This window comes from Aplidium turbinatum, chromosome 6, assembly GCF_918807975.1.
Source record: "Aplidium turbinatum chromosome 6, kaAplTurb1.1, whole genome shotgun sequence".
NCBI lineage: Eukaryota > Metazoa > Chordata > Ascidiacea > Aplousobranchia > Polyclinidae > Aplidium > Aplidium turbinatum.
The window spans coordinates 10,946,000-10,962,869 of NC_137477.1; the positions used below are offsets into that span (position 1 = coordinate 10,946,000).

The window sequence follows — 16,870 nt, forward strand, 5'->3', positions numbered from 1 at the left end:
TTCCTGACTAGCTACAACAATAAGTTTCGCTGAGAAACGTTGTCATGTTTTATCTGAGAAGAGAATTAGCTATATATATATTTTTTCGGACATTTGACCGAATTGACTATATTTTTTTCGGACATTTTGCTATAAAATCGGTCCATGACTGATAAATGACCGGAAAAAAACAGAATCAAAGGGAAACTATAGTATTTTCTGTGCTGCAGCAACTGGTAGAGTGGTAATTCTGAAGGGTAAAAGATGTAGTTCTTGATGATTCTGTTTGTTTGTCACAATGTTTTCATAGTTCTATAGTTATAAAGAAAAGGCACCAAAGATTTGTCAGTTTTCTGGTAGTGCAGCTGATGTGTCAACTTCTGTTTGCCTCTCATTTGCATCCTTTTGAGAGAAGGTTATATCTTCTGTGCTTTACATTCATCTGCAATAAGCTGTGGAAAAAATTTAGCAACAGAGTTGTTTCAGTTTTGTGAGTTTGATCACTTCCTCTATCCACTATTTTTCTGTTGTATAATGTATCGGCTAATATATATTATTTATATTTGTCTTGCGACCAACTCATTTAAAGTTGTATGATAGTGTTCTGACAAATTTTATTGAAAACAATCAGTGTGTTTGCTGGCTTGTCATCATTTTTTTTGCAGGATGAGACCCAGAAGGTAAACATACAGTTCTGTCTGTTGTTAGTATCCTTCATCTTCTTACCCAGATTGCAAAATAATCATCATTTTTACATTGCAGACATTGAATCAATGTAAAAAGGATGGATTTTGCTGTCTGGGTAAATTGTTATTAAATTTTTACAGTTATATACATTATACATTGACATAAAAAACGTTTTTTTTTTGCATTTTGAGCTCTGTTGTTTTTTTATTTAAGCTAAGATTTGTGTCTCCAATAAAATTTTCAGGATGATTGGCAGTAGATTGTTTTAGTAGAGAGTTAGCAACTAACTCACGGAATGGCTGTAGCAACGTTTTTAGGAAATTGTTTTAAAACAAGTGACGAGATAGAAGCAGAGAAAATTAATGGCCAAATTGAAAGGGAATTACGTCGTCATAAAAAAGATGCTCGAAGAGAGCTGAAATTATTACTGCTTGGTAAGTATTGTCAGAGAGCTGTTGTACGAACATGTTGTACAGTAGGCTATATGCTTAAAATTTAATAGAGCATTTTCATGTTTGATGCAATGATGCATGTCTCAATTGGTCATTTTTTTCCCAATATTATGTAAGTTGTAATTAGACTCACAGTGTTGTTCAAAAGGTTGTGTACATTGTATATACATGCTTTACTTTGTATCTAGTTGATTTGAAAGAAAATGTAATATATACCGGGAATGGCTGTTTCATGTAAGCAACACAAACATGCCAAAGGAGGCTATTTTAGAAGGAAAAAGTTTCATGTGCCTTCCATATGCCAACAAGCATAATTGCCTGTTGCATATTTTGTAGCTGAAGTTAGATAAATTTTCTACCGAAAGTGAGTTTGTGGAATTTAAAGCATCTAAAGATTTGACAGATTGTGTGTCGCTCATAAGTGTGTGACTTAAGACTTGCTTTAGTAGTAGATCAAGCATGCGCCGTTTGGTTGTGACGGAATGGCCCGTTTCGGTGAGTCCGATTCGGTGAGTCGGATCCCTTAATGGGGAATTTTTTCAATTTTTTTTTTAAATTATTGGGTATCGTAGCCTAATTATCATTGCCGTTTTAGGGTTAGGAGTTAGGGTTAGAGGTTAGGAACTCACCGAATCGGACTCACCGAATCGAACTCACCGAATCGAACTCACCGAATCGAACTCACCGAATAGTAGCAGACCCTGGTTGTGATGTAGCAGCTTCGATGAAAACAGAATCTTCATTTTTATGTGTTCCAGTGGTGTAAAGTTTCCATTATTTTTGTTCAGTTAACAGCTTTATTTAATATTGAAGTGTTTTTGTTTGTCTTAATGTTGAGAGAAATCCTATTGAAACTATGCATGTAGTAGTAGTCCAGTTTTAATCCGGTGATGTCCCCGTTACCGAGGGTGGCCGGATTCACTTCCAAGTGCCCCAATCGTCTTCACACCCTGCCTCCACATCGATCTGTCTATGCATGCTTACTGACATAATGTTGCAGCAAAACTGGTGGAGTGCAATTGAACCACTGAGTTAGAACGAACTATGTTTGTGTTAACGTTTCATTTTTAGCACTGTCTACTGGTATCCTAAAATAGTGCATTAAACGGCTCCTTCGTATTGTGCATAGATATTTCTATAGGGCAGACTTACCTATATTATTTTTGTGGTAATACAGTAGGCTGCATGTGAAAATCTACTCCAGATTTAAAGTCTTTGACCAGGGTTGAGAAAAACCCGGTTTTTTTTAAAAAAGCCCAACCCGCCCGTTTTTTTTTAAAAAAACCCGGGTTTTTTTGGGTTTTATTGGGTTTTTTTAAAAAAAGATGCAAAAAAGGTAGATTCATGCTTATTTCACCTCAAAACTACTTTTTACGAATGAAGTGGCTTTCACTCACAGTACATGCTTGCCATAACTCAATAAAATAATGCACTAGGGCTGTTGTTGCTTGAATGTTGCATCATCCATTAATTTCAAGATCAAGTTGGATGTTGCATCATCCACTGATTTCTATACAAAGTTGATGCTACCGTGGTAGAAATCACATTTGCTTTAGATTTGAAGGCAAGGAGCATTTATGCCATCATGTTTAAATATTTTTTATCATTTATATATATATTATATATAGTAATGGATAGAGATGTACCGATATATCGGTATCGGCATCGGTATCGGTGATATCGGCCATTTTTTGAGTATCGGTATCGGCATCGGTATCGGCAAAATTTGGCCGATACTGTGGCCGATACTAAACATGTAAAAAAAGGCGTTTGCTGCGGATTTTTTGCAGTAGCAAAGATATTACAGCATAAATTTTTTAAAGTAGTAACTAACACCACATTGATATAGAAAAATAACAACCTGTTCAAATTTTTGATACCTCACACTCCCATGACTTCATGTGCGTACCTTTTGGCATTGTTTGCTTACAGTGATTCTTTCACTCAAACAAAACGTTTTGTTTCAGCAGTTTTGCGTTGTTCGATTCTTAAGTTGTGAAGGAGACTCAATTTCTCCAATATTTATCATGCTTTTCTTTGTGTTTCTTTTTTACTCTCAGCAGAGGATAAAACCAGGCCAAGACTACCCAGGTAGCAAAAATGTATACTTTTGCATCGTTTTTACGTTGCTAAACGTTTAAAAAACCATGTAACTTGGTTGTTTTTAGTGAGCTGGTTTTATCAGTTTGTGATTTAATATCCACATTTCGTTGTAATAAACTCACCAAGCTTAAACAATGTCATGGCAGAGTAAGTAGGCTTAAAATGATAGCAATGGGACTACGAATCCTCACTAAACTAATCAATAAATGGTCTTGTTGCGCCTAAGATGACAACCTCATTGTGAAGAAAGGAGCGTTCTTCCCGGCTATCAGCACAAGGCTGAGCACTCACTAGTACAGCGAGCTGTTGCGATTCGCTAACCATAACGGTGTAGCTTCCACGCTAGCCATTTAGACCATTAAATCAACTATATGTTTCTCGGCAGCCGTTTTGTAGCAAGAATTGACATCGACAAGAATTGAAATGGCTAGTGTACGCCCGGACAGCAGAATAACTAAGTGTTATGATTTAATTTAGGATGCTTTAAACAGAACATTTTTGCACGTAAAGCATTAAATTACCACTTTGGGCCCATAATTTGCTTGCAAAGCACTCGCTTACATGTCTGGGCCCTTTTGCTAGATTATGGGCCCCCCAGGACTAAAGAATAACAATTTTAATGCTTGAAATCAGTCGTTTAGGATGGTTTTAGCCAAACACTTTTGCGCGTAAACTATAAACCAAAATTTCGGGCCCTCCCAAAAAACACAGGCTTGGGCCGTCAAGAGTACGCCGTACCCTCCGTACCCCCTCTCATAGGCCTTGGTCATTTTAGGCGCAACAAGACCATTTTGATAAGTTTAGTGAGGATTCGTAGTTCCATTGCTTTCATTTTGAGCATACTTATTCTGCCATGACATTGTTTAAGCTTGGTGAGTTTATTACAACGAAAGGTGGAAATTTAATCAGAAACTGATAGAACCAGCTTACTAAAAACAACCAAGTTACATGGTTTTTTAAACGTTTAGCGACGTAAAAACGATGCAAAAGTATACATTTTTGCTACCTGGGTAGTCTTGGCCTGGTAAAAGCTTTTCAACCGAACGACAAGCGCCATTTGGTTGCACATTACTTGTCGAATAGTTTTTGTACGACTACACAAATCACTTGGTTTACATTTTACATCTTATTATCAATTATGATAGCCTATTTGGAGAGTTTGCGCAAACACTTTATTAATTTTTCAGAAACCCCAATTATGATGTAATGTTTCTTCCCTTATACCCCAGTCCTCAATTATGGTGGCCTTTCATTACTAAAACCTACTATTATGACACAACAATGCGGTTGAGATTTGATTCTTGAATCTTTAATAGATTATGCCAATTGAAAGCTTTTTTCAATAGTTTTATGCAAATAAGGTAAAACTTAGCATTTGATATGATTCCTTGCAAATACCAAAATTGCTTCTTTTTGTAACACCAAAGTATCGGCCAAAATATCGGTATCAGTATCGGTATCGGCCTAAAAAAGTGATATCGGTATCGGGATCGGTATCGGCCAAAATATTGGTATCGGTACATCTCTAGTAATGGATGAGCAATTGAGCGATTGCGTGGCCAATTAGGCAAATGCTCTGAAACAGCCATGCGTTAGAATCCGGAATCTGTAATTGGTAAATAGCCTCCTAAATTGCATTTCACATCATATATACAGACTACAGTAGAGTAGTACTTTCACCAGTTTAACTATAAGGCCTTCTTGCATAAATGAGTTTTAGTGTAGTATATACACAAAGTGGCATTACTTGATTTTTGTGTACTGTACAATATCCACTGCGTTTTCAGTCTATTCTTGGAAATTTACTTCACAATCACATCCTTAAGTCCCAATTTAAAGTTTGTTTTAAGTGCCTTGTAGTGTTTTTGTTCATTTTTTTAATTTTCTAATAAAAACTGGACAAATATGATGCTCTGGGTTTTTTTATGGGTTTTTTTGGGTTTTTTTAAGTAGGTTTTTTTGGGTCGGGTAAAATACCGACAACCCTGTCTTTGACTGATAAAGTTTATAATATGCCTAGCCTATATGTAGGGGCATAGGCGCCGACTTTTCAAAAAACCTTGGGGGGCGAGAAAGGTGATGATGTCATAACCATAACGCCATTTTACTCAATTAAAATAGCCTTTGATTAAGCTTACTGTCTTGTTTATATTGACACCTAGGTCGCAAACCGAATTTATTAGAACCGCTGCTTGAAACGATTAGGTAGTTTTATCCATGCAGTACGCCTAGTAAAAATTTTGATATTTTCTTTTCGTGCGAGTGAATAACAACGATCAAAACAGTGAAGTTATCGAAATAAAACGCAAAAAATCATGATCTCAAGCAGGGTGGACACTCGCTATCAGTTTTATTAACCTCGTTTCGCTCGTTTTGCTAATTACTTTCAAAGCGTTAACAACGGCGAAGTGTTTTCTCTGCTGTTTTTATCGAAAGTCTTTATAGTCTTTTATCGAATATGATACCGTATATACTTGAGTATAGGTCGAGATGTTCGCAATTGGTTTTCACTTCAATAAGTCAGGTTCAACTTTATACACGGGACATTCGTGACAAGCTGTTGTCTCCAGCTCGGCAGTTTTCAAAATGAACGCATTTGTGCTGCGTCAAAATCATTGCCGACGTAGATTACAGAGTGTGAAATGGCGTCGGCCGAAGTGAGAAGGTTTGAATACGTTTATTTGCAAAGATTCAAACTTAATGATTTCTTGTCAATTCTAAGCTTTATGCACTTGTTGAGCAATATGCAAAGCTCACGAGACAAAACAGCAAAAAGAGATGTTTTAAATTTAAGAGATCAATTTTATATTTTTGCGTGTAGGATATAATCATTTATATTACGTAACATTTCATGATCGTTGAAGTCGATGTCAAACCTTAGCGGCCCCATAAAACAATGATGTCAGGTTGGCTAGGTGATAATAGCGGTAAGAGACGTCGTTAATGCAGGCAATATCTTCGACCAAGACCATTAAACACCATTTCTTTTATCGGTTTTCGATTTAATTCTCACGCATTGGGAACAAAACAATGCGTTCTGTTGAATCATGATTGATCTCACAGCGGAAAGACCTCGTTGAAAATAGCGTCTGATTTAGTTGGTTTACTTAATATTGCAGTGAATAGTTACGTGACTATTCCAGCAGCGTAAGTTACTCTACCATCTACTTTGAAATGTCCATACCGTATGATTTCCAAGCTGTATTCACGTAATTGTTCGTTGTCTTTGTGTCGTAGTTTCAACTCGATAGTTTGCTAAAATCGATTTCATGTTTGAAGCCACAAAAAATCTAACGGACCTTTGGATAACTCGTGAAATGAGAATAAACATTCAACCTCGCATTCGCTTTTTCGCTTCCACGCGTTTTGACTTTGAAGTTGCTCCGCACGCGCGGGAAGATAAGCAGTGCGTGCCTGCGGATCTCAGTACTGTAGTAACTCACGTTCCAGAAAAAGCCATGCGATCAGCTGCTATTTTTCTCTTTCGGCATTCTTTAAGTCCGTTTAAATGATCTAAATCTCCAGCGAAGTATTTTATCTTTGAAACACCATTTGTAATAGCAATTTTTGTTGCCCCTCAACTATAATTTTACGGGGGGCGCCGCCCCCAGGCCCCCCCGGAAGTCGGCGCGTATGGCCCAGGTCATGTCCAAAAGTAGGCCTAATGTACAGTACGGTATGTAAATTAGTGATGGTTGTTACTATTGCTAGAACCGATGTAGTGATGGCAATCGCTTACGTGTCATTATGAAATAAGTCAAATGTGCTGGACGGAAATTTCAAACTGTTTTCCAGAGGTTTATTCTAAAACCAGGGCTAAAGTTGGACTTGAAAAAAAAATCCGATTAACCCTTCCCCTCCCCTTACTTTAGCATAGTATTTGATTTTTGCGGTAGTTATTTTTATGTTTAATCTTTTCATACAAATCCAAAGAAGTTGGTGTGTAGGTCGTTAAACTAGCCATGTTCGTTTTTGTACTGGAAATGAAAATTTATTTGTTTACTGTTATTAAATTGATGTTGTCATAGGGACTGGAGAAAGCGGAAAAAGTACGTTTATCAAGCAAATGAGAATCATTCACGGAGCGGGCTACAATGATGAAGATAAAAGAAGTTTTATTAAACTGGTTTATCAAAATATTCTCACTTCAATGCACAACATGACGGCTGCCATGAATACTTTGCATATTGACTACGAATTCGGGGAAAACTATGTGAGTCAAATTGTTATGTTATGTTAAAACGCTAAGCGTTTTGTCAAATGATTTCTCAATTCTCACAACAAAATGCAAAGGGTAACTTGATGCAAGTTTACTTTTTCTAAAGTTTTAAACAATATTGTGGACGTTGTCCACGCATAAATCTTCGATAAAATCGATATGAATATCTTTAACATGCGTTTTCTGGAAAAGCACTGTCTTGCAAACAAATAGCTGGGTCGCATTATACTCTAGTAATCTAGGAACACTGGGCTGCGTTGTTGCCTAAACTTTCTTTCCACTTGCAAATTGACCATCTCGTTTTGCATCGTCATGCACTAATTGACTGGAGTGCATTTTGATGGTGGTTAGGCCGTCATTGCTTTTTCTTCCTCGGATGGTTTCCTTGCATCAACCAGCTCATCCAGCATGTAACGACGTGTTTCACAGCTGTTTACGCAATGTTATGAAGCCGCGTGATACATAACCAGGGTTACCAGATTGGCCTTTTTAAGGCCAAATTTCTCGAATTTGGCTTTTTTTAAAGCCGTTTGGCCTTAGAAATTATACGTTTGGCCTTTTTCTAGATTTGGCCTTAAATTTGGCCTTTTTTAAATTTAATCTTTAAAATGCATAATAATCAATATTTCTTATATATCGTAACTTTACCAGATGAAAACCGTATTCACCATTGTTCAATACATGTTCTATACTTGTTAAACACTTGTAATGTGACGCCGAGTCAGACTGCGCTCCCCTCTAAGCCAGCCAGTGGTACCAGATGTCACCACTGTAGCGGATTAAAACTCATCTGCTACAGTGCTATAGTCCTTTTATTACATACATATACTTGCTACTTTCAGAATTATTTTTGCTATAATTTATTAAAATCCGCTACAAGTCATAAGATATCGATAAATATGAATGTTATAGACATTATTTTGGAATTATAATGTTAACGCTCAAAAGTAGGTGGCCTACACAGAAATGTAACGACTAACGTGTTCACTTTTCAGTTCAATTTATTTTTGTTTTGTTGGCAAAAAAGAAAGAAAAAAACAAAAATATACAAAAACACAATAAACACAAATAATTCGCACAACAAGGATGGCAGCGAAAGACCAAAAGGTCACTAAAGTCAGCTGCATTTTCGATCGATCGGTAGTCCAACACAACCGCTGGCTTGCAAGCAGAGCATGCTTTCAGAAATTCAGTTGTTGAGCAATACAAGTGATTCGTGGTTGTGCAATTAAGTGCGTTTCAAATTACCATTATTGTGATGTTATAAATAAATTTGTGATGAGCAAACATATTATTGATCATAGACTTGTTACAAAAGAATCTTTTTTTAATAATTACTGTAGTAATGTTCACTTAAATGATACATACATCATTCATTCATTTATTTTTAGTCATTAACGCGTCCGGGACGAAAAAGATACTAACTAAGTATAGTAACTACAATAGTCGATATAGGCCTACCAGGACGTTAATGAACGGGAAATGGTGGCAAAACCTTGAAAGGTTTAAAACGTGCCTGAATAGTAAATCATGTAGTAGCCTGTATGTCTGTAGTTAGCACGGCCACAAAACCCAAAAAACAAACAGAAGCACACATGTAGCAATAAATGATAGCCTAATGAAAAGTGTTGTGGTTCGCATTTGCCAGTTCCAATATTAATGTGGATGAGCACTGAGCAGTCATCATAATAAAAATAGGATGGAGAAAGAAAACCAGGCATAAAAGAAACCCATCCTTAGGCAAAAGCCCGTTTCGATGCGGCCCAGGAGAGCAAAGTGTTGAGCTCTTCCCATGGTCAGACTGCACATCACGCAGTAGCCTACGACGATTGAGGAATTTAGACGACATGAACATAAATTATTCAATTATGACGATATGAATTTAGCTTTATTCACTGACGACATTTTAATATTGATTGCCTTCATATTTGACCTTCTTATGAAAAGTGTTCAGGTCTGTTCGACACTACAGTAAGACTCTTTCCTGTTGGACCATTCCTTTCATACCTTGCTAAGGTATTGCCTTTGTAGCGGACGTCGAGTGGTCTGAACATCCTCCCATACCTAGCTGTAGCTGCTACAGCAACATCCCGGGTACTAGCGTGTAGTGGGGATGATCTTGAGAACAATACCTTGCTTTTGCGAGTAGGAGTTTATTACAAAGAAATGAATAAACTTCCACGTCGGAACGTTGTAGCCAAATAATGCCTTGAATTCAAATAGAACGAGCTAAACTAATTCAGAACATGAAAAACTACACTACAACCATAATTAAACTAACACCGTGACTTCCGAGAAAGGCATCCGTGACAAACTGACTGAGAAAATAAGGCACCACACAACTGGCCGACAGAAACCATACTGGAAACTCACAAACTGACTGTGTTTATTTAACGCTGAACGATTGATTTAAAGGGGCTTATTGCTTCAAGCAATGCAGCATGCAGGGCCGTAGCCAGACCGCAGAGCAAGGGGGTCCAACTGTTTTTAGGGAGGGCCGAAAAATTTTAAATGGGCAAAATCATTATAATTGTGGCTGTTGCTCGAGAATGTTGGGATTTTGCCAGGGGGGGGGAATTTTTTTTCAGGGGGGCGAGGTCCCCCTGGCCCCCGGCTGGCTACGGGCCTGGCAGCATGTGTCAAATGCGCAACACCTACAACAACGTAAAACTACGTATGTAAAATCAAACCCTGATAAGTGGTGAAAATTCCGAGGAAACGCCCTAATTTTCAGCCAGCGTTTCAAATTCTTACCAAGCACAAATTTTACAACGGCAATTAGACTGTCTAAAGCAAACATGAAAAAGACCGCAGGCGCTAGGCCTACACCTCCTAAGAAAATTTTCCATGGATTTTTCTTGTATTATTTTGGCATTAAGACCTTTTCACAGTCTGACAACCCTGATTACAATGCTTATTTTATCTTGTTTAAGTTTGGCTTATTTTTGGCCTTTTTTCTACCTATTTGGCCTCAATTTGGCCTTTTTTCTTGTTGAGTTTGGCCTTTTTTTCAAATTTCAGTCTGGCAACCCTGTACATAACTGAAAATTTGCTCTCTTGTATACAGGGCGCCACGACTGCCACGTGCTTTTTTTCAAGTCACATTTACGTTATTCATTACCGATGGACTGCGTTACACAAGCACAAACACGCTGATTGGCATCGCAGTTGCCAGTTTTGAGGTTTTACACACAGAACTGTGATAACCTCATTTAGGAGTTGCGAGACTTCGAGTATTATTTTGCCCGGGTTTTCGGCGCTATGTGACTTGGAATTTCTTCACTCAGCAATTTTATTGCGTTTAGTTGATGGAATTTTGCATTTTTTGGCTAATTCTTGAGATCAAAATATTTGAGAGGAGCACACGCCACACAGATATCCTCAAAGAATGATCACATTCTTCAACTTGAGTTAATTGGAGATTATCATTTCATATGAATTAGAATGTTTGGGTTTTTCTTAAATTAAATAGATTTAAAAAATTTAGCGAAAAGTGAAAGACGTTCATACCTGACATTTGCGGTAACGACAAAAGAACTGTTGTGTAAATTGGCGATTTCAGTGCTTGACTTAACCTCATTCATTCTGTACTTCCAAGGTGCTAACGACTTCGCGGCGACATCTTACAGTTTGTAACTTTGCGGAAATGAGAAATGTCTCGAAAATTTATAATGCTAAACTGTTTGACTTTGCAAGAAAACTACAAAATTTTAGTTAGAAATATTTGGTTTAAATAAGCTTTAGACGAAAACTACGTTTGCTTCTAAAAAAGTTTCATCTGAACTTTCAAGTGAACCGCAAGTAACATTAGCCAACATACGCCTTTTGCTATGTAATATAATATTTGAAGAAGAAGCGTTGGCTGCCCAGAAACTTATTAGCCCTTTTTGACACTGATTCAACGTCTGTAAACGTTGTAAAAAGAGTTGATGTCCGCCAGTAATTGCTGAAGCGAAAAAGCTTGTTGTGGCTTGATCTTTGCAGATTGCAACATGCGCATAAAGTTTAGAATCGCTAAAGGAAGCATTGAATTAGAAAGTGTAGTTTGAATCACGGCAAATAAATGCATTCCAATATGTTCAACATATACACCTACGACTTGCCCCCCACCATCTCCAGGAAATATGCCTACGCAGACGACCTGGCACTCCTGCACTCAGCAGGAAACTGGCAGTCAGTGGAGAGGAACCTCAGCCAAGACATGCAAACACTATCAGCATACCTCCAGAAATGGAAGCTACAGCTCAGTAAGTCAAAGACAGTGTCGGCGGCCTTCCACCTTAACAACCGGGAGGCACAGCGTGAGATAAACATCAAGATTGATGGGGAACGCCTGCCCTACTGTGCCGAACCTACATACCTTGGCATAACCCTGGACAGGTCACTCACGTACCGCCGGCACTTGAAGTCACTGCGCAAAAAACTATCTACACGCGTCGCACTTTTGAGGCGATTGGCGAGTTCTGGCTGGGGAGCTGGTGCTAAAACTCTTCGTACAGCTACCCTAGCCCTTGTTCATTCCACCGCTGAGTACTGCGCGCCGGTCTGGTGTCGTAGTTCTCACACCCACCAGATTGATACCGCCATCAACGACGCACTGCGTACTGTGACGGGATGCCTGCGTCCCACTCCAACGGACTGCCTACCCATCCTAGCAGGCATCCAACCCGCTGAGCTACGCCGTAAAAGAGCCACGATTTCTCTCGCTCGCCGCGCTTTGGACCCGGACCATCTCCTCCATGCAACATTCAACAGACCACCACCTATAAAGCAGCGGCTGAAATCAAGACGCCCCTTTGTGCCTGCCGCACAACAACTCCTTAAGAACGCAGAAGAACTTGGTTTAAGTGCGGCACACTGGACGAACCACATGTGGAACACGGAGTGGCAAAATCACACCTCCACGCTCCGTGACTTCATACGCGACGTCGATTCCCGTCCACCAGGGATGTCCCTCGCAAGGCTTGCGTGGGTCAGGCTTAACCGCCTGCGAACTGGCGTCGGCCGCTTTCGTTCGGACATACACAAGTGGGGCCTGGCTCCTTCATCAGAATGCGAGTGTGGTGCCACGGAACAGACCGCAGACCATGTCATCCACCACTGCCTAATCCACCGGCCTCCACACGGTGCGCATGGTCTGAGAATCCTGGACGACGAGACTGCTGAGTGGCTGAAGATTTCCTGCCCTCCAATCTAGCCTGGAAAGATCGCTCATACGCCATCATCATCATCATCAATGCATTCCAAAATTTTACTTTGCAATTGCCAACGTCATTTCACAATCCGTAATTTTACTTCGGCAATGATTTTGCCTCAGTAAAAATATGTTAATTTGGAAGGCAGGTGATGTAACGTGCTATTATCGCATTTGGTCTGTTTGGCCAACACCACTGCTGATCGCTTGGTTCACTAACACTTCAAAACCAAAATTAGTCCACATTTGTTTTGCATAACGCACTAGCAAAACCCGTCTTTTTATATTGTTTAAACATTTGCAGACAGTAAATCAATATGAAAACCGTTACTGGATTGCTTTGTTTCACTTAGTTTGAATGAATGCATTGCATCAAGAAAAGCAAAATAGTATCTTGTCAGTGGATGTCGCCTTGTCGCGCTGTCAATTGCCGAGGTTTTGGAACAGCGACTATTAGTATTGTCATTCTATTCTTTGAAAGCTTAGGAAAAGTTTAGTTTTCTGATAGACGTTTTCAAAGCAGAAATTCTGGTTTTGGGCAATGATTACTTGTGTATCTGTCAATCCCCAGACTTGTTATAAGAAATGGTGATGTAGCACTGTATGAGCCACGAACAGAGAAAAAAGAGAAAAGAAAGAAAAAAAAAAGACTATTAGTATTGCATGAGTTTCCACAGTATATGTATATTAGTTTACAGAGCTAGCCACCGTCATATTGATACATCGTGTAACAGGAAACGGTTTGGAAAGCTATAACCACTGCCATAGACTGGTTCATAGAGAAGCATGAAGGCATAGTGGCATAGACATCATGCTTTTCTATGAAGCAGTCTATGCCACTGCATAGCAATTATTTTATGTTTTATGAGCATAATATGTGACCTTAACAAAACCTTGATTTTATTTGACGTTTACTTCATTTTCCCCCCCAAAATATATCGAATCGGATTCGATATGATTATTCTAGAATAGATTCGAATCCTCGACCATTCGAAAATGCCCATTCCTATGCCACGCACATTTGAACTACGTCGTCACTTCATCACCAATTTTTTACCTATATGCCATTTTTAACTCCCACTGGCGCTTTGAAAATGTTTAAAAGTTATGTTTGTCTGCTGTGCAAAAACAAAATCCGTCTCGTGGTCCAACATCAACCCAGACTGCAAATGGGCCGTTTTTCACATTGATTCAACGTCTTTGCTGTCCGGAAAGCGAAATTTTTTTCGTGTAGCCATTACTGGTTACCGCGCGGCGCGCATAACTGTTTTTACCGATTTTCGCCCTCACAGCAGCCGATACTCACGCTCCAGGTCCAAATCTAAACATTGAACTTGAAAAAGAAATGTAGCCTGGAGACACACCTAGTCTAGTCAAGTTTAAAAAGGTTGAGAAAAGAAATTGATTCTGGTCATTAGTCTAAAAGTAAGATTTTCCGAATTGATTAAGAATTAACCCTAACCCTAAAAATTAACCCTAACCTTACTTTTTATAAAAAGCTTTTGTGCAACGCAAAAATTAATGTAAAGAAAAAAAAAAATGACTTCAATGGGCGTCGAACCGATATCCTCACGAATGTAAGGCAAAAGACGAAACCACTGAATCGAACATGCCAAAGAAAAATGTTTGCATTCACACGGTATAAATACAAACTCTATGAGAAGTAACAGAAAGATCGTGGGGAAAAAATTTCGCGTCCTGGAAGTAGCGTGAAAGAGGTTGCAGACTCAGGGGCACCACTGTTACTTATGCATATATTTGATGCATGCAAATACTTGATAATGACCATGGAACACAGTGCAGTTTATCTATGACATGTAGGCCTGATCACATATCTGATAATTTTTGCTTTTTTTTAGAATAATGCTGAGGAGTTTAAGGAAATTCAAATTGAACTAGTTTCAAAGTTCTCTGATTTCATCACATTTGTTCCATCTATTGAGCAATTGTGGAAAGATGAAGGAATACAGAAATGCTACGACAGAAGAAGGGAATATCAGCTTTCTGATTCAACAAATTAGTGAGTTTAGCCTAGTCTTAGGCTGATAAATGCAGTAAGGCAAACTACTTTTAGTTTCACGCTTGTGATATTCCAAAACGAAACGTTATTAATTATAATTAGCAATGTGCTTTTCAAACACGTGTGGGTAGGGCTCATGCAAACTTGTTATTACTTTTTCAGTTATCTATCAAACCTGGACAGGATAAAACAAGAAGACTTTCTTCCTACTCAACAAGACATCCTCCGTGTCCGTATTCCAACCACTGGTATCATTGAATACCCTTTTGACCTTGACCAAATTATTTTCAGGTCTGTGTTTTTTAATCATTTTCTATGCAAAACCAAATGAGACGCTTAAAAACGACCAAATTAATACTATACGTACAAAGATACTGTATTCTCCGTGTATATTGTAACGATCTCGCAAAGGCTGAAACAGGCTGTAAAGGTTGCTTTGATAACACTGGTGTGCATGAAAATTTTGTTTCTATATGAGATCCACGTTTTCAAACTAATTTTGGAGTGTTGATTCCTAAAATGCCATGCTGATTTGCCTATCACATCAGGTTTTAAAGTTACTCTCAAAAAAACATATCAAATAGGTGTATCACAGTTTAAATAGCCTACCCCGACCACGCAACTGTGTCACACGAATATGCTAGCTTGTATGGATGCGTTTTCATAGATTCGGTTGGGATCGGTTTGCAAAGAAAATGCCAAACGTAATCTGGCACGCAGCCGTTAAAATCTAGATCGCAAGTTTACGTAGTTTGACAGCGAAAGTGTTATCAAATCGCATTAGATGCGCCTGCTGAAATTGATGTGTAGATTGATCATGATTGCATAAGGGTGAGGTGAATGCTAAAATGTAATGCCGACAAGTGACTATAATATGATTTTCTTAGCAGGAAGGACTGACAAAATTTCACTTACTATAAGTATCAAAATGACTAGAAAATGTGTTTGCTCACCAAACTCATTTTGTAATATTTGTGGAGAGTTTACGTTTGTGGATAACAGATGCTGCATAACAATGAATGTAAAGAAGCTCTATCACGCTTATTTTGGCATCAAACTTGGTGATCTGGATAAAGACTTTTCCTCAGATGCTGCATGCCAATCATATGTATCAAAGTTACGTATCAAAAACTCAATAGCCTTCCTTTTAGTGTCCCCGTGGTATGACATTAACAGGTTTCACAAAAGAAACAAATCCAAAATTAAGCACAACATCCTAACCGAATTTAAAGTCAACAATAAAGCCTGTACCGCTTTATGAAATTTCTGTGCCAAATCCTCCAACAGACATATAAAATTTACCAGAATCTGAAAGAAGTCCAGGTAATGGAGAGCACTTACTATCAAGAAGAGTTGAACGATGACTCTTCCAAGCTGAATCTCCCAAGAAAACTCATCTGAACGATCTCACAAGAGAGCTAAATCTCTCAAAATAAGCTGCGCAATTGTTGGTGTCACAATTAAGGGAAAAGAATCTTCTTAAAAATGGTACAACTTTTGCATGGTACCGCTACAGGGAGACAAAATTTATAAATATTTTAGTAAAGAAAATACTCTGGTTTGTTGTAAGAATATTTAGAGTTTGATTTAAAAATTTGAGATATCACATTCAGCAAAATATAGGAGACTGTTTACAGATTCTGCAAAGGCGAGCATGAAAGCTGTGTTGCTGTACAATGGGCCATGTGTGCCATCAGTACGCCTACATGTAGCATACAGAAGTGGGCAGCAGCAGGCTATCGAGTCTAGATTATTACATACTTTTCGAAATTTTGAATTAATTCACCAAAAGTGATATATCATGCAGGTAGCATTTATCCCAGAAACCTGATGTGATGGAAAGAAAAGGACCACAAATTTGGAATCAACACCCAAAAAATAGCTATATTTTTCATGTTTTTAGTAAGAAAAAAATGTTGAAGTTGAAAAATGCAGGCCAATGTAATAGTGATTTCATTTACTTAACGTACCGTATACCTACGTAGGACAGGAACCGTAGTACCATAAATGGTATTATACCACAAAAGAGTGCTCAATGCAAGCGCAATGCTAAGCTGAGTTAATTCAAGTGAATTGAATCACTTTTATCAAAGTAACCTTTACAGCTTGTTTCACCCTTTGCGGGATCGTCAAAACGTAGCCTATATACTTAATACTTATACACAATTACACATATTCTATAGGCCTACGCACCATGCTTTTGGAAGTCGGTATAA

At 38.4% G+C, this 16,870-nt stretch overlaps 1 protein-coding gene across 3 annotated transcripts in view; it reads left to right on the forward strand.

Annotated features, from left to right (window-relative positions):
• Positions 1-16,870, forward strand: part of LOC145772305 (guanine nucleotide-binding protein G(q) subunit alpha-like) — a 53,853-nt gene that overhangs the window by 23,526 nt on the left and 13,457 nt on the right. For 2 of the 3 annotated variants that reach the window (XM_082584176.1, XM_082584174.1), the window contains exons 2-4: positions 7,250-7,434; positions 14,494-14,654; positions 14,817-14,945. In XM_082584176.1, coding sequence (XP_082440302.1) covers positions 7,250-7,434; positions 14,494-14,654; positions 14,817-14,945 — 475 coding nt within the window. Of the gene's footprint in view, positions 1-948; positions 1,101-7,249; positions 7,435-14,493; positions 14,655-14,816; positions 14,946-16,870 lie in introns of those variants that run through there. The other variant, XM_082584175.1, reaches the window with a different exon arrangement.